The sequence below is a fragment of the Pseudopodoces humilis genome, chromosome 4 (assembly GCF_049639895.1).
Source record: "Pseudopodoces humilis isolate 2021_Gansu_Grassland_sample_001 chromosome 4, ASM4963989v1, whole genome shotgun sequence".
NCBI lineage: Eukaryota > Metazoa > Chordata > Aves > Passeriformes > Paridae > Pseudopodoces > Pseudopodoces humilis.
This window is the reverse complement of record NC_142203.1, coordinates 68,831,188-68,848,998: the sequence shown is the minus strand read 5'-3', so window position 1 is coordinate 68,848,998 and position 17,811 is coordinate 68,831,188. Positions and strand designations below refer to the sequence as shown.

General features: G+C 51.5%; 1 protein-coding gene across 8 annotated transcripts in view; it reads left to right on the top strand.

Annotated features, from left to right (window-relative positions):
• CNTFR (ciliary neurotrophic factor receptor) overlaps positions 1-17,811 on the top strand; it is a 202,980-nt gene that overhangs the window by 170,902 nt on the left and 14,267 nt on the right. For all 8 annotated transcript variants that reach the window (XM_088054255.1, XM_088054257.1, XM_088054256.1 and 5 more), the window contains 3 exons: positions 7,496-7,613; positions 8,418-8,584; positions 15,679-15,842. In XM_088054255.1, coding sequence (XP_087910381.1) covers positions 7,496-7,613; positions 8,418-8,584; positions 15,679-15,842 — 449 coding nt within the window. The remainder of the gene's footprint in view (positions 1-7,495; positions 7,614-8,417; positions 8,585-15,678; positions 15,843-17,811) is intronic.

Sequence of the window (17,811 nt, the reverse complement as noted above, 5' to 3'; positions counted from 1 at the left end):
AAATCCCAGCTGTGGAAAGCCCTGTGAATGTACAAAAAACTGTGAGCACATCAGGCCCCTGCTCTCCCTTCCCCGCTGTCTGGGCATGGCACACTGGCATCCTGGGATGCTCCAGCCCTCAGCTGTAGGCAGGGATATGCTCTGCATCCCCGGAGCCTCCCAAGGCCTGTTTGCTGGCACTTTTCCCTCGTTTGCTGCACACTCCCTCACCCAAGACCTCTCTCCAGGTCTCCAGGAGCTGGACTGGGGCCCGGCACAGTCAATCCCAGAGCAGCCGGTAACGAGGTTTGGTCATTACTGCCCGGGGCTATGTGCGAACCAGTGACCTGGCTCTGAAATGGTTTATGTTACATGCAAATCCCCTCGCAGAGGTGTTGGGGGAGGAAAGCCGGCCTCGCCGTGAACTCCCTGGGCTGAAGAGCAAACCCCAGCGCTGCAGAGAACTTTCCCTGCCCAGCACGCTGCTGTGCTACCGCATCCCACCTTGCCGGTGTACCCATCCCAGGGGTACCACGCCGAGCACCGCAGCCCCGCTCCAGGGCTGGCGGTGCTACTGTTATACACAAAACAATAATCAGCTGCCGTAACGAGGATGCAGAGTAGCTGAGCTGGCTTCCCTGCTGTTGTGCCGGCTCCAAGTGGAAACAGCTGCATTTGGTTTGGTTAAATGTTTTATTTACTTACAATTATCCCAGATAACAGGTTTGCGTTCATTTGTTCAATATTTAATATTGTTTCAGAGGAAAGCTGCTCTTCGGTTTCTGGTGGAGGACTGGAGGGTCAGAAGGGACTTTCTGCCGTGGTGTGGTCCCAGATCAAGGGTGGAGGTGTCTAGCATCCCCACTCTGCATGACTCCCTAAGGCACCCGGCCTAGAATGCTGCCCCATGGGAATAAAGTCACCTCCAGGAGCACAGCTGTGTTTGGGGTGCTGTTGTTCACAGCAGGATGGGCATTTCCCTGGGACAGCAACACTGCCAAGCACCAGCACTGCCAGAGGGAGTGGGAACAAGAGGGTCTGTCACGGGTTTGGGATGCCAGATGACTTCTGCCTAAATCAGCTTCCTGTAGCATCCTGCACCTTGGGGAGCACCTCCAGCAAAGGCTGCCATTCCAGACAGCCAGCCCACCCCATGTCAGGGTTGCCAGTGCCCCTCTGCTCTTGCTCTTTACTCTCACAGATAAGGCTGTGAGGTTTGCTTGATAATTTTCTGGAGGCTGGAGAGTGGTCAAGTTTGAGGAGCAACTCTGCTGTGCTGGAAACAGCATGGCCTCATGCAGTGCAGGATGGAGCAAACTCCAGTGAGCCTGTGATCACACTGGGAGCTTGCCCTGCCACTTTGGCTCAAAGTGGGATGCTGGGCTCTTCTCTTCTCTTCTCTTCTCTTCTCTTCTCTTCTCTTCTCTTCTCTTCTCTTCTCTTCTCTTCTCTTCTCTTCTCTTCTCTTCTCTTCTCTTCTCTTCTCTTCTCTTCTCTTCTCTTCTCTTCTCTTCTCTTCTCTTCTCTTCTCTTCTCTTCTCTTCTCTTCTCTTCTCTTCTCTTCTCTTTCTCTTCTCTTCTCTTCTGTTCTCTTCTCTTCTCTTCTCTTCTCTTCTCTTCTCTTCTCTTCTCTTCTCTTCTCTTCTCTTCTCTTCTCTTCTCTTCTCTTCTCTTCTCTTCTCTTCTTTCTCTTCCCCAAAAATTTACAGCATTGCCTCTTGCCATGCTCACTGAATTTTCTGCAAGGGAAATGAGAAAATCCATAGCTTGGTTTATGAGCGCCAATCAGTGTAAAACAGGACCTTTTAGAAATTTATCTGTTGCTGAGTCCACCTTTTTCTCCAGCACCTTCTTGGGGAATAAATTCTAGCTCTTTGAGGCTGGGAAGATGGCTCTTAGGTGGCAGCAGAGTATGGGGTCTTTGGCTACAGCTGCAGGTGTCCCTGACCCATTTTGGGAGCTATCAAGGATGTGCAGTAGTGTTGGGTCTGAGGGCTGGGCTAGATGCTGGCTGAATGTGTGCACCTCTGGTGATCAGCTAGGATGCCTCACACTCCAGAGGGATATATCTTCAGTGTCTAATTTCAAGGGATAGGAATGTCTCCCTGAAAACTTCCACTTGCTAAGCTTGGGCTGGCTTAGAGAGGAATGGAGAGACATAGACCTTGTCTCCATCACTTGCCCAGGTCACCCAGTAGGTCAATGAAAAACAAACCAATATCATCTTGTGCCTCCAAACCCCTGGGTTCTCTAATTCTCTCTCAAATGAATTTTGCTGCATGAACTTAAAAAAAAAAAAAAACAAAAAAAAAACCCAAAACACACAAAACCAACAAATCAAAACCAAACACCTGCTTTATCCTTCTTGATGAAGTGGTTATGAACATGATGTTCCCAGAACATGGGGAGAATCACCTGCTGTCCTCCACACCCCTTCTCATCCTCACACTAATCCAAGAACAGATGGTCAAGGGGAATCAGAGCAAATTCACTCCCTGCCTTTCTCCAGCAACAAAACACAGTTGTACCCAAACATTGGGGTCCATGGACGGGACCGTCCCCGGCCACAGCCATGCTGCACTTGGGTGCAGGTGGCACATGGCAAACAGATCCTCCCCTGATCCACCTGGCAGTACAAATATGATTTATTCATCATTGTTTTCTTTGTTGTTTCCTACCAGCCTCCTGTACACAAGCAGGCTTTTAGGAAAGCGGCATTAGATAAATAATACATCGTGCTGGCAGCCAGCATGTGCATAACAAAAGCATCTGTGTAGATGCGTGTGTGGACTAGCAACGTTTGCTGCTCTCGTGCCCACATGCTCAGTGCTGGCATCTCATGCTCAGGTGGATTCCTGCTATGCTGTCCAAGCTTCTGCAGCTTTGCTTTTGGTTGGTTGGGTGGCTTTTTTTCTGTATTGGTATATACCCCCCAGAAGTGGTGTGAAAAAAGTCACTGGGTGATGATCTGGTCCTGCCATGGGCACTTGGGGTGCAAACAGCAGGAGTTTGGCAGCAGAACAGCACTGGTTGTGGGCAGCACGGGCGTCCTGCCCATGTGCAGGCAGGCTGTGTCACAGCTGTACCTCTAGCACAAGCACATGCTGCTGTCATGGACCCTGGAGTCTTTGCTGGCCCAAGACCGAGATGATGAGTTATGCAGGTGACCCCAAAAGCACACTATGGGCTCATTATCCCCCATCAGCCCAGTGCCTGAATGTGCCCCGAGTGCACCAGAAAAAATACCTCCTACAGAAGTGTTTGAGAGGCCTCTTAAAACTTTTATTGGCGCTATTTTTTGTATCCTTCCACCTGTGGAGCGAGGCATCTTTAGTACATTCAGCCCTCAGCGGGAGAGGAAAATTATAACTGATCCATTTCAGAAACCTCTAAAAGTGACCTAAAATAACTTTTCTATATATAAAAGTGTCATGATTTTAATGTCCATTATCTCATGACCTAGCAGAGCTAGGAAAAGCTCTTTTAGATCATTTTTAGTGGTTTCTAAAATGGATTGGTCACACTTTTCCCCTGCACAGTGGGACTGAGGGTACGAGGACAGCTGGGCTTTAGAGTTGAGGAGGGAAACAAAAATCTGTTTCTGTGCTGGTGTATCCAGAGCTGTTTCATCCTCAAGGACCACTCGTGGTGCTGTCCCCAGCTGAGCAGAAGTGCTGAAGCTGGTCAAGTGACAGCTATTTCCAAAAAGCTAGAGAGACAGAGTTAAATGGATGCAAAGCATGGAGTACTATATGGTGGGAAAACCAGTTCCATCCCTGCCTCTTTTCAGGGATCTGCAGAGATGATGACCCTAGCACCAGCTTTCACTGCTTTGGCAGACCTAGATTTTGCTGGAACATCTCATAGTTTGTGAGCCATGTGCCCAGATGGGATGTGCTCAGCTCTGACCTCAGCTCTGAGCCTTTCTTCACCTCACCCGGAGTTTTTGCAGCGAGGCTGGTTGCAACCCAAGCCTCTGGGAAGCTGCCACAGCCAGGCATTAAACACGCTGGGTTTTCAGAGAGGACATCAGCAGAGCACATGGGAGAAGTGGCTCCCTGCCATGCAAGAGGTTAATAGACAGATTAGAGAGGGCAGGTGCTGTTTGTGGTGAAAGGAAAAGAGCTCTGCTTTTACAGAGTTCAGCAGCTCCATGAGGCAAGGGATGTAAATATTTGCCAGAATTAGGGAGGCTGTGAGCAGGAGCCCAGGGAGGAGTGCCCAAGTGACTCAACGTGTTGTTTGGGCTGTTTGTGGTGTGGGGCAGGTGCTGAGAGCTGGACATTGTCTGAGGGAGGATGGAGAAGGTTGGAGCAGGACACCCCCCACCCAGAAGCACTGCCCAAAACCTCAGGGCAAAAAAAAATCCTTTAATGTTGCTCCCTTGATGGCTTTGTTTTCCTCCGCTGCCTTTCTTGCTCTCACTGTTGGCCTGATGGGCTGGCCCACCTCCAAAGACAGCATTACAGAGTGCTGGATCGATTGGAGCCTGCAATTTTATTTGCTGTCTTTAAGAGCCTTTGATGGGCAGCATGGGCTGTGCCAGCGAGCGCCTTTCCTGGGAGAGGAGGGGAGAGGAACAAGGGGATGTTCTCCGCAGGGAGATAAGGAACCTGCCACCAGCTTGGAGAGGACACCATGGTTGGCTGGGCAAAGAGAGCCCTCCTGATGCAGCAAGGCAGCTGAGAAGGGGCTTGCAGCCCTCTCCTTTGTGGTGCCTGGCAGTGGTGGGCATGTAACCCCTGTGGTGTCATGGTCACAGCCCACTGTGGCTCATTCCACTGGCCTCACACTGTGCCATGAACTTTCTGCCTGTCAGGGTGGAAAGTGGGGTAGCTGCCTGACAACTCCCTCCCGGGATGCCCGTGGCTCTGGGACTGATGGCTCTCTGGAGAGATGCAGGCTGCGGGAGTGTCTGTGTGAGACAGCTTGTGTCTGCCCAGAGAGAGGGCAAAGGCTGGGGTGAGACAGGCTTCATACAGCAGCTTCCCTTCGGCTGCATCTGTCCTTGAACTCTGCAAGAGGAGGCCAGGGATGCGAGGATCATTTTGTCTCCCTTCCCCAGTCTCTCCTTCCACCTCTGTCCTGATAAAAGACACCAGAGGGCAAGAGGTGGAGCATGCTGGACGCAAAAGGTTTGGGCTGCTCCTGGGGACCGGCCTTGAAGCAGAGGGCAGGATTTTCACGGCATTCAGTGCTGTGGAAATGGGGCATTTTCAAGGGCTGCTGCGGAGTGGGGATGGAAGCAGGGTACAGAAGGGGCAGCCCTCCCTCCTCCTCCTCCCAGCCAAAGGAATCTGGAGGAGGGAGCCCGCCCCAGCCTCCTCAGCGGAGGAATTAGCAGAGATCACAGAGAGCCGGATCCGGCGTGATACTGGAGACAATGGAGATAAATTATCCTCAGATGGACTAATTGTGGCGCATAGCAGTGCAGCCTCTTGGGCCGTGCTGGTAGGGCTGGACCCTGCAGGACTCCAGGAATGCTCGAAAAAGCCCCGCCTGCTTCTGCCCGGCTTCCCGGTGACTCCCGGCGACGAGTGGGACAGCTGAGCACAAGCAGCAAGTGGGCGAGTCGCCTGCGGTGGCATCCCCAGCGTCCCCAGCATCCCCAGCGTCCCCAGCATCCCCAGTGTCCCCAGCATCCCCAGTGTCCCCAGCATCCCCAGTGTCCCCAGCATCCCCAAGCAGCGCTGCCAGCCCATCCCGGTTTGCCGGGTGCCGGGCAGGTGCTGTTAGCCCACAGTGCCACCGCGCGGTCACCCGGCACCCAGAGGCTGTCCCCGAACCCCCTTGCACCCCTTCAGCCCCTCCGGGACACCTCCCGGACCCCTCATTACACCCTGCAAAGCGCAACGCTGCCTTTGCTCCCTCCACGCCCAGGGGAGGCAGGGAAAGGGTTAAGGAGCCTGTGGGGAGGAGGAAGAGGATGGGGCTGAGGCAGAGATCAGGCCCTTGTCTCTGGCTTTGCGATTAGCCATTCTGTTTTGATGTGGAGGGTCTGCTTGAATAATTTAACCGGGAGGCTCATTAACCAAGCTCTGGCCTTCGTCTGTCGGCTGAAGGCTGAAATAGCCATTAGGAGGAACATTCGGAGCGGCACAGCCTTCCCTCCCGCCGGCCCCCTCCGTTCCCTCTCCTCCTTGCTCCCTGCTCCCTGACTCCGCTGCACTTGGCTCCCTTCTCAGCTGCCTGCACCCTCTAAGCCCTGCCCCAGGGGCGCCGGGGGTGTGCCACCCCTGTGCCTCAGTTTCCCCTCTGTAGACCATAGCAGACTCCAGTCGTAGCTGGAGCCCGTTCCATCCCCCGAGAAAGCTGTGCCCCCGGGTGTGTGGTGCCAGTGACACCTGGGCTGTGGGACTAAAGAGGTGCTGAGGCTGCCAGGTCTGCTCGCTTTGTTTCTGCTTGGAGAGAAGAGCGTGTCCTGGGATATTCCCAGTGGATGGATGGGGATGAGGGCTAACAAAGGGAAAGAGGGAGCACCACAGGATCAGACAGCCTTTCCAAGGGGAATCCTGGTGCACTTCCAGCCTGGGGAGTGTATTTTATGGTAAGGCACTGTGCCAGGGTCCTGCTCTTAACAATCAATGCAATTGCCTGGGTACCAAGAAGAGTTGACTTTGGTGTCAGGTTAGGTAAGATTTTTACCAACAAGGGCAAAATTTATCAGCCAAAAGGTATTACATCTCATTCTTCGCATCCACTGTCCCTCAGCATTTTGCAGAGTTTTCCTGCCACTCTTGCTGTGCTCCTGCAAAAAACAGTGTGCACTGCACATGTGTCCAGGAAAGCCAAGTACAATGTGAACATTTCAAACACTTCACTCTTCTGCCTCTAACCTCTAGGATCAGCTGATGAGGCCAGAGGAAGGCTGCTCCCACTGGATGCTCTCATCCTGTCTCCTGTTGCCTCTGTGTCTCTTTGGAGGCAGTGCAGCAGAGTCAGGGATGCTCTTCTCCATGCCAAAAGCGTTAACACTGTTAGTCATCCTGCAGAGCTGGATTTTCTCTGCTGCTTTCACATTGTTCCTCCTCATCTTGCCAGTGGTTCTGCTTCCTCCCTTGGGTGACCTCTGATCATTTGGAGGATCATCCCTCAATAAGTTTATCACTCCCCAGGGATGTGGCAGAGAAAGCTGTGAGCAGCGTAGATTAATGGGGTCAAGAGAGCAGCACCTCCTCCTCATCAGCAACATCTCTGTCAGAGCCTTGAAGACAATTTCCCCTGGTACCTGCAAACCATCTCTGTCACTCCATCCCTCATTAGAAGCAGTGAGCTGCCTGAGGAGAAGGTGAGCTTTGCACAGCCCAGCCCAAAGCAAGCATAGAGGACCTCAGCAGAAGACATGGGATAAAGACCCCCAGATACTTCCAGCAGCTGATGAACACAGGCCAGGCTCCCCTTGCAAACCCTCCCCTCCCAATCTGGCAGCAGCTGGGAATGGAGGATCATGCCTTTGCTCAGAACTTGGTGATGACCCCACCTCAGTAGGTAATTACCCTTTCTCTTTCCCTGGCAGCCCCCCCAAAGGAGCCAGTGCTGATGTGCCGGTCCAACAACTACCCGAAGGGTTTCTACTGCAGCTGGCACCTGCCCACTCCTACCTACATCCCCAACACCTTCAACATCTCTGTCATGTAAGTGTCTGGGAAAAAAGGGAGCAGTGGGGTGAGTTTCAGTCCCCTCAGCCTGGAGCAGGTCTCAAGTAGCGCCATGAGGTCCTGGGGCAGTGGGTCTGACCTGTGCTGAGCATGTGGTATCAGTGCCCCAAAAATGGGTGTGGGGAAGGATTTTCTGGGGACATACAAACTGGATGTTTGGGAATGGATGTTTGGGATGCCTTTCAATTTTCCTAGGAGGGACCAGGAAAGTCCCCATCTCACAGGTCTCCTTTCCATGCTTCCCAAGACCATCCTCTCTGCACCAATTGTCTTTAGTGGATGTTATGCCCACTGTTTTTTGGTACATTTGGTGCATCCATGCTCTTTTCTGGTGTGAGCTGGTTGTTGTTGGGCAGCAGCAGTGTTTCTCACCTAGAACTGGCCATGGCATGTCATCATTCCCTACCCTGAGCCTAAGTTCTGGCACAGCCCTTATACAGGCTGATGCTGTGGAGTGTCTTCTGAGGTTTGTGTCACCACAGAAGGGAGACCTTGTTCCTCTCATAGGAGGGCTAGACCCAAACCCACCCCCAGTAGGGTCTCTTCCTTTCCATGGGGCCAGCATGAGGACATTCACTGAAGCCTCAGTGTAGGCTTGGGAGAAAACTTCATACACAAGGGCCCACACAATTCCCTGGCAGGAGGAACGCAGTCGTTCAGCTGCAGCAAGGGCTGGGGACCATTGTCTTAGCAGGGATGCAGAGCTGAACAATCTGCCTCCTTCCTCCAGCAGCTTGGGTGCATCCACAGGTAACACCTCTTCTCATCTCTGCTTTCCAGACATGGCACAAAAGACATGGTTTGTGAGAAGGATGCCGTTCCCAAAAACAGGTGTCACATCAGGTACCTCCAGCTCTTCTCGACAGTGAAGTACAAGGTGACTCTGACAGTCACGAATGCTCTGGGAAAGAACTTCACCACTCTCACCTTTGACGAGTTCGCCATAGGTAAATTCTACAGCAGCAAAGGCCTCTCCAGGGCGGTGTTGGGGTTGGCTTGTGGTGCAGTGTCATCCATTGGAAAGATGCGGCAGGGAAGGGACTGCCTCACCAAGTAGAGATTCTGCCTATCCATGGAGATGGGATCTGAGCCACTCTGGCGTCCTCCCTGTGCCCTTCCCATTCTCAGGGCCCTGCAGGCACCTGAGCATCCTGGGGGAGCCAGGCAGGATGCCCACAGGCAGCCTCCACGCTGGTCACATCAGTGGCCTGGTGTCATGCATGGTCCCACCCCCAGTGGATCCAGATCACCAACAGTTGCTGAGTTCTTCCCTGTCTGGGATGCAGGGAAAGAAGCTGATATGTATTAGGGCAGAGAGCTGTAAAAATTGTGAGCTACAAATGGTGTTGCCATTCTTACAACCTCAGAGTGTTCCTAAAGGAGAGGTTTGGTATTTGTGCTAGAAGCAGAGTCATAGGAATTAGGATTGCAAGAGGAATTAAAATGTCCCATTCTCTTCTCTCCGTTCTTAGTCAGGATAAAGCTCTCCTATAGTCAAGTTCCCTCAGCCCTTACCTAGTATTTTCCTAAAAGCCCTATTCCTTCTTTTGCACCTGTTCACTGCCCTGTCAGGACAGCAGATGCTGTGCAGTGTGGGATGGGGAGCAGCAGACCCTATGGAATGGGCTGTCCATGTCTCAGGCTGTGCCACAGAGACTGGGAAGCATCCATGTCCACACCCACAGCAGAGATACTCCCCTGACTGTGAAGGGTGGGCATGAACTGAGCAATCCAGTGCAAACACAGCAAATCATGGAGCTTTAGCCACCATCCAAAGCTGGATTACAGCTGGTGCTGTGACATCCTCAAAGAACAGGAAAAATAGGAGAGAATGGAGTTCAGGAATACACTGAAAAACAATTTTCTGGTTGCATGTGGCAGTTACTGAACCTGAAAAACAACTAGGTGAATCATTAAAGTGCAGCCAGTGCTTGGTCTTTGCCTTCGATGTGCTACGCATCACAGCATGGAGAAGCTGGAAGTGCTGGAGTGCAAGAAGAGGAGCTCCACTGCTAATCCACCAGATTTTCCCTTTGTACCTCAAATTCTGGAAAATATCGAACAAGGCACTGAACAGCCAACTGTTTGGAGCAGGTACTGTCCTGCTATGTGTCTGCAGCCATGGTCCATACCTGAAGCTTGTGTTCATCAGTGCATCAGGAATGCCAATAACAAGGCAGGGAGCTTATCAGGGAAGTGATGGAATTTCAGTCATTTGGGTGCCTTTAAATGGAAATCGTTGTGTTTGTGGAAGATACACTCCTTAAAAATGAAGGTAACCTCCAGCCTGCATGGCCCAGGACAGCAATTAAAGAACATTTTCCAAGTTCCTTGCATTCCCTCCTCCAGGAGTTCAGGGCACCCGCTTGTAACATCTGCATCCCACCCATGCCCTGCCTAGCTTCCCAAACATCTGGTCCTCCATCCAGCACACAAGGGCAGCTCCCTTGGGGAAGCACACCCTGCTGCAAGCTTGGGGCATCCCAACACCAGCACAAAGCTGGATCCAGCCCAGCAGTTTGAACTCAGCACAGGTCAGAGGAGTGGTGAACAGAGACCAGCACTACCCTAGGCCAGCCCTTAGCATTGACATACTATTTCTGCCTCTTGCACGAGTGCCTGGAAGGGTGCAGGGTGCCTGGACATGTCTCAGCAGTGCTCTGAGAGGTCAGACCACCCAGCATCACCTGGCTCCAGGTTGGCACTTGGGGAAGGGGTGATGGGCTGATGCTGATAGGAGAGGCCATGTCCTGCAGCAGCCCATTCCCATAACTACTTCAGCATCCAGTGGCCTTAAAACCTCCATATTCTGCACAACTTTGAAATTCTCCTCAGGATTTGGTAGGGGTGCCACACATCAGCAGCACAGACAGGGTGGTAACAGAGTGCTGAAGCAAGAAGTCAAAGGCTTAGCAGATCATTACAGCATCTGCAGCTGCTGAACAACAGCTGTCTACCCCAGTGGAACTTCTCCTCATGCCATCCTGGTGTTAAAACAAGTGCACTGCATTGCTACATTTTGCTAGGCTACATTTCCCCAGGTTGCCTGTGGTCCTCACTGAAGCTTCAGTGTCTCTTCCAGCTCTCTTCTCTGCAGCTGCAATTCAGGACTGTCTCCCAGTGTGGGGAGTGCTGGATGTGTGGATCTAGCATCCAGCAGGTTTTCTGGGGATCTCAGCTGGCCTGATGAGCTGTCATCTGGGAGATTTTTCTGGGTTTTGCTTTGCTAGATGACGGGTGGAAAACCTATGGCTCAGGGCAAAGCCACTGCTTCGGCTCAGTGAGAAAATGCTGAGTGAGAACATTGCAACATCTGCACACATCCTGCTAAAATGAAGAGACAGTGTCAGCCAGGACCTGTGTGATGCTTCTCCTGAAATCCCTGGGCTGTGGTTGTCAGAGCCTGCCTTGTGTTTTCCTGGAGAAAAACATCATACCTTCTGCATGAAGGTTAAAGTGCAGCCATGTAGCCCCGATCTCACGCCCTCCTGGGGACACAGCAACCCAGAGCCAAGGAGAGAGCAGTGCAGGGCAGCAGCTCTCTCTCTCTCAGCACCATCTCAGCTGGAAGAAGACCCTCTCCTGGGTCAGACCACCCAGCCAGCCTGGGCAAGCACAAAAAGACCCCTGGGAAGGCATGACCTCCTTTGGTTTTGCTTCTTCACTCCTTTTCCATCCCTGGAGCCCCCAGCAGAAAATCCCTTCCCCAGCTGCTTGGAAGATGGTCTCTAATTGAGTGGAAAATGACTGGTACTTTCTTTTGCTGTCCTGAGCCCCTGCCTTGCTGACAGTCGTGCCGTGCTGGTTATTAGCAGCCAGCTGTGAAGGGTCACTCTGCATTGTCATTTTCAATGATGACTGGAAAATCTTTTCCGGCCCTCTGGCCCCCATCTCCTACCAATGCAGGAGATCCGGACTGCCTTCCTCCTCATCTTGCTCCTGCAAATTGTTTTCATAATTACATCTTCTGCAGAAGTATTGATATTAATGCAGGTGAGTGCAAGGGGGTCCTGCAGAGCCAGACGGACATCAGGGCTCCAGCCCCAGGGAGGAGGAGGTGGAAAAGGGACTGTGGGGAAGAGGATCTGGAGGCAGAGGAAGATGCCAGGGAGGAGTGAGGTGGCTGTGTAAAGAGCTGCCACCTCCTTCGTGATGGCTGGAACAGCATGGGGACATTTTTGGCCCACTAGGATACAACCACACCTTCCTCACTTGTGTTTCAGCCCAAGAGCTGTTTTTTGCATCCCCCAGGAAAGCCAGGGCAGCACCAACACACAGCAACACCGGCATCCTGCCTCAGCATCTTTCTTGTCATATGATCATGGGGAAAAATATGAGAAGATGCACAGCATTAAAAGGAGGGAGGAAGCCTTGGATGGGGCCTTGCAGGTGTGGATACCTTCCTCAAATATGCTGCCCATCCTTTGTGTGACCTTGGGAAGGTCATCTGATCCTTCTGACTCCAGCTCTGGGGCAGTGAAGATGCAGAGCATCCCAGAGATGCTGCATGATACCCATGTCTGTATGAAACTGGGAGTCTTTGAACACAGGTATACAGTTGCCTAAGCAGAAGGTCAGTTCAATTCATACTACTTAGGGAGGCAGAATTAAATTACCTAGACTGACATTTGGCTAAGACATGGAGTTTAATATCCCTCTGCTCATGGAAAATGCCAGGGGATATTTAATGGCCACAAGGGATCCATTTTAGTGCTTGTTGGAGAGACGGGATGCTCCATGCCACAGGGTCTCAGCTGCTTTTCTGAACCACCAGATTCATTTTGAGGCATGTCTGACAACAGCCAGGGGCAATGGATAGCTAAAGACTTGCAGTTAAACATGAACGTGCAGTGCCTTAAGGAGAAGCTGCTCCCTGATGCTCTTCTTGCACTTCAAGCCCTCACTTAGACACTGCAGCCAAAAACCAAGTGGGAAGAGCTGTGAGTAGCCTCCTGGCCAAGTCCCCTTCCCAGGAATGTCTGATGATGCTCCCTCAGCTCTGCAGGATAATATTACATCTGGTTTTATAGCCGCTTAACCAGTACTCAGCCTAATGCCCATCATCCATTATTATTATTACTATTACTGCTTTTATTACGTTACTGCCTGCAGGCCCTCAGTGAGGACAGGGCTCTATTATGCTGGTTGATGTACAGCCAGACAGCCCCTGCCTCACCATGTGCAGGCTGAATGGAGGCAGACAAAGGATGGAGAAGGAGGAGCACTTGTCCCTGTCTGCGGGGTATAAATGACTCCTTCAAGGTCACATAGAAATCAGGAAGCTGGACACAGCCTGTCTCCCCTCAATCCTCATCTGGCCCCTGTGGGACCAGCCCAGGTGTTTCCCATGATGAGCACAGCAGGCTGAGGTCTGTCCTAAGAGACACAGGTTTGTCCTCTCTGGACTGGTCCCCTCTCCTGGCTGTTGTGTCCCCACTGTGTTGGAAGGATGTGGCAGGAACAGTTTTGGCTTTGTGGTTTTGGAGGGGTTGGCTCTGCTGTGCTCTCTACCCTGGGCAGGAGCCCTGTGGATGGAGGCGGGGCACATGAGGAGGTACCAGGGATTTTTGGTTTTCCTGTTAACCTGCAGTGCTGTTTGATGGCTTGTAGCAGCCAGGAACACACACTTGAAGCCAGGGCAGCCTTCCTCTGTGCAGAAGCAACAGTGGCCAACTTTCAGGAGAGGGGCTAGGGGTCACATCCCTGCAAAATGGGCAGGTGACTCCCACCTCAGCATTAGGGCACTTCTTTTTCTGACTTCCTTTAACAGTTGCAGTCGTATTTCTCATTGCTGCCCAAGCCCATTTGCCATGCCCAACTGAATTTAATCATGCCTTCAGGCTGGCATACTAAAAACCAGGCCCCCTGCATTACCCCAGGGAGTATCCACTGCATCCATCCCCAGCCCAGCACTTTCCTTCCCACTTCCTTGCTGCAGAGCTGCAGTTCACAGTCATCTGCATTCGTTCAGCCAAACAGACTTTTGTTTTGCAAACCCATTCTGCTGAGCCAACACTGGATTTATACTTTTCCGTATGTGTTTGGACTCCAAGTCCCTGTCGATGGAAGCTGATGTCCAGCCCCAGCCCTGGGATTCAAAGTGAGCGGAGGAATTGCAGAGCCATCTGGAGTAGCTCAGCTCAGCACAGCCCCAGAAAAGCGTTCCTGCTGCCGAGGATAAAGCTGTAAATGGAAAATTGTGCCCCATCCTGCCACAGAGAGGAGTCTGTGGGAGCTGGGAGGTGGCACTAGGCACCCGTGGTCAGGTTCACCGGTTGACCAGCCACTGCCAGAGCTCTGGGACCATCCTCTGAGGGTGAAGTGACATTGGGAAGGGGGAAGCTGTCCAGCCCTCCTCGCACCCACTGTGACAGAGGGAAGGTGATGAAAGCCAGGGTGGTGGTGAAGATGTTGGTGATAAATGACTGCAGCAGGGCGTGTGCCAGGGTGCTGAGCAAGAGGAGGCTGGGGAGAGAGAGGTAGTAGTGGGCTATGTCTTGGGGAAAACGAGTCCCACCAAGGTAGTTGGGCTGTGGCTTCAATTCAGCACCCTCTCTGCCTCACCTGCAGACAAGAAAGTGTTCTCAAAGCATCACAGGCTGGTTTCTCCTGAGATGAGCAAGAGGTGGCAGTGCAGGGACAGTTGCTGCCATGCCACCATCACTCTGGAGCAGGGGTGGTAGCAAGCAGCTCACATGTGACTCCACTTGCAGCAGACTGGCCACACATCAGCACCTGATCCCATCTGAGTGAAGGAAAGATGCCCCTCACACATAGGGCAGGGCTGCAGGCAGGCTCAGGTGGTGAGGGAGTGGCTCACTCACTCACCACCACCACCTCCTTCCTCTCTCAGGGTAAGCAAAGCCCCTGTGAGGGCATCACTTCCCACCCACAGCAGGGAACCCAGGAGTCAGCATGAAGAAGACTTCTGACTGTAGGACAGGAGCTCTGCCAGGCAGAAGGGAGCTCCCCACAGCCCCACCATCCCTCCTCCATCCTTGGGAGAGGAGTCTGATGCTGACATCTTGACAGGCTTATGCTCAAGGCAGTCAGAGCCTGAGGACCATTGTTCAGTCCAGAAAGGTCAGGAGGGATCCACTTGCCTACGTGTGGACTTGGGAGGGGGTTGAGCACCTTCCAGGACATGAAGACTCATGTGCATTGCTGTTCTTGGAGTGCACAGAGAGCCCCCATCCACCTCTGGCACAGCTGTGTGCCTAGCTGCGTGTGTCCAGCTCCTTCCTGACCATGATTAAAGGATAAGCATGAGCGTACACAAATTTTTTTAGCTTTGCTATTGCAATTGGGAGTTTGAGCTGTCAGGATTTGATCAAACCCTTGGCAAGGAGAAAGGACTGCTCTGCAACAGGCAGCAACATTCATCACGGCCTGTCTGTGATGAGCTTCTGACACTTTGAAAGTAGCTGCAACATCAAAGCACGTTGCGTAGCTCACAGCCAGTTAATATTCACCTGCAATACATGTCAGGTAGCAAGAAAATATCCCCATATCCCAAAAGCAGAGCAGGGCAGTGAGAGTGAGAGAGAGAGCTGGGGTGGAAGGTGACCAGGGCAATCCTTCCCCCTTAGTAAGTATGATGTGCCAATGCTTTGAATCCTCAAAACCCCAGCTCTAAACCCAAGGGCCAAACTCTGCCACATTATTGTGAGGTAAGCAGCCTAGAATGTATGTCAAACTCACAGAAATCAGCAGTTGCAAGGGAAGTGCAAGATTTTGGCTTGGTGGGCTCATCCCAATCCAATTAGCTTTGTGTAGGAGGGATGCTCTCTGCCTTGGCCCAGCTGTTTCCATGTGTCTGCAGTGCTGTCATTCCCTGAATGGTGGTATTTTGATCCAGGACAGCCATACCACTGACCTGGACAACAAAAGGTGATTTGCATCTAATTAGTTTGGGAAAACGATGCATGTTGGCTGCTCCTCTTTGCACATGGTGCAAAGCCCAGACAGCTTTGCCAAGGGGTATAAAGGAAGTATATCACATGCAAACATTTGCCAACCACCCTCTTTTCTTTTCTTCCAGTAAAGCCAGACCCTCCGGAGAGTGTGGTGGCCAAACCCGTGCCAAATAACCCTCGAAGACTGGAGGTGTCATGGCAAAACCCCTCATCGTGGCCTGACCCTGAGTCTTTCCCACTGAAGTTCTTCCTGCGGTATCGGCCTCTCATCCTGGACCAGTGGCAACATGTGAGTGATGCTGCCCTGCCTGGGATGCGAGGGAGAGGGGCAAGCTGGTGACTGGGAACAAGCTGCATTATAAAAAAGCGTTCAGGGACAAAAAAAGATGTATATTTACTGCCCGGGCAACCTGGACCCCGTTCCTCTCCTTCTCTTTCTCGTTGCTTTTCTCCTCCTCTCTATCTTTCTTGTAGCTCACATTCTGCCTACAAATGGCTCTGCAGCCTCTCCCTGCTCTGCGTTTTCATCCTTGGCCCCTATCTACTCTCCATACATATGTTCTTTATAAAACTTGCCAACGAGATGTAAAAGGCATTTAAAGTATAAATGTCACCACATCTAAATGCGCCTCTGCCACATTTAGATTTTGAACTGGAGATAAAATACCGCTCACCATAACTCAGAGCACAGTCACCGAGCAATTGCTGCGATGTTATCGTATTTCTTACTTTTATTTCTTGTTTCCTTAAAAAAAAATTGTCAGTGAAATCCTTGGCAGCCTGGAGGACAGATTTCATTTGTTACTGCAGGAAGATAACAAACAGGATTTGATTTTTTTTTTTTTTTTTTTTTTTTTTTACCCCCTGTGTGCTGCTTGTATGCTCGGGTTGTGTAGGAAAGCATCCTGTGGCTGGAGAGGAGGTGCTGCTACTCTGGCATAGCTCGTCCAGCATCCCTTCTGTGCCCAAGCTGGGCCAGCTGAAAGCCACTTAGGTACTTTGCTTGATAAACAATTGTGCTAAAAAAACACAAAAGTCAAATAAGAGGCAGCACTGGGTCTCTGGAGACCTACATCAAACTGCCAAGTGGGATTTTCTTCCAGCCAGCACTTCCTGGGGAGAGGAATATGTGGGAGAGTGGATGGGAGGCTTTGCTCATGGCTCTGCAAGGTGTCTTGGTCACTTTTTGCATTAGCTTGTGTTTTTTGATGAGGCAGCACCACAGGTTATGTTTCAGATTGCAGCATTTGCTGATGGCTCTGAAAGTTAGAGGGTTTTCCTGCTTGTCTCTTTGCCCTTTGTTTCTTCCCTAGTAGTGGGAGAGCACCTGTGGAGGATCCAGAGAGGTTAGAAGGCATAGGTGGAGTTTGGGTATTAGTTTTCTGTAGGAATATTTTTTTTTTTTCTATTTGGGGCAGAAATGCTCAAGCTGTGTAAAAAGGGGAAGATTTAGTGGAAACTTCCAAACACAACATTTATTTTTTTTTCCCCCAAGGTGTGCAATTGTGGAAAAAGCTGATGGTTTTGCCCTGCCACAGACCAGATGCAGCCAAATCCCCTGGTTTGCACCCAAAAATGGTGGAGTAGTCACTGAGTCACCTCCTACACTCTCAGAGCAGCAGGTTCCTCCATCACTGGGTGTGGGGCACCATAATTGCAGAGTCAAGCCATGGCAGTCCCATCTGGCAGAGCCCTGAGGGGATGGTGTGGCCTCCCCATCAGTGCCCTCAGGCAGGCAGTGATGGTGGGAAATACACCGAGGTGTTGGTGACACTGGTGGCAGGGCCACCCTAGTTGGAAAAGGCAGGTCTTGTGCAGTAAAAACCTAACTTCTTCTATATAAAAATACCCTGAGGTGCAAAGAGTGCTCAAGGTACTAGCTCTCCTGCTGGGTACAAGGATTGCTGGGAAGAGTTCATCTCCCAGCATTTCAGGAAGGTGCAGCAGTGCTGGGTACTGCTTTTAATCAATATCCCCTTGCAAGAGACATGTTCCTCATCACTGACTGATGGAGAAGAGTGTTTGGGGAATAATTTGCTCTGTGAGAAAGTGCAAGCATTCCGCGAGTGAGGTGCCAGCCTTGTTTTCTGACTCCCTTCCCTGCTGGCTGGGTAATGAAAAATCTGATTTGTGGATGATTTGAGGAAAACTGCCACTATTATCACTATAACAGATGAATTATTTGCTAAGCCTAATTCAATCGTTTCCCAAACACCAGAGAAAGGCAGCCCTGCAGCAGCTGGAGCTGCTCTGACCCC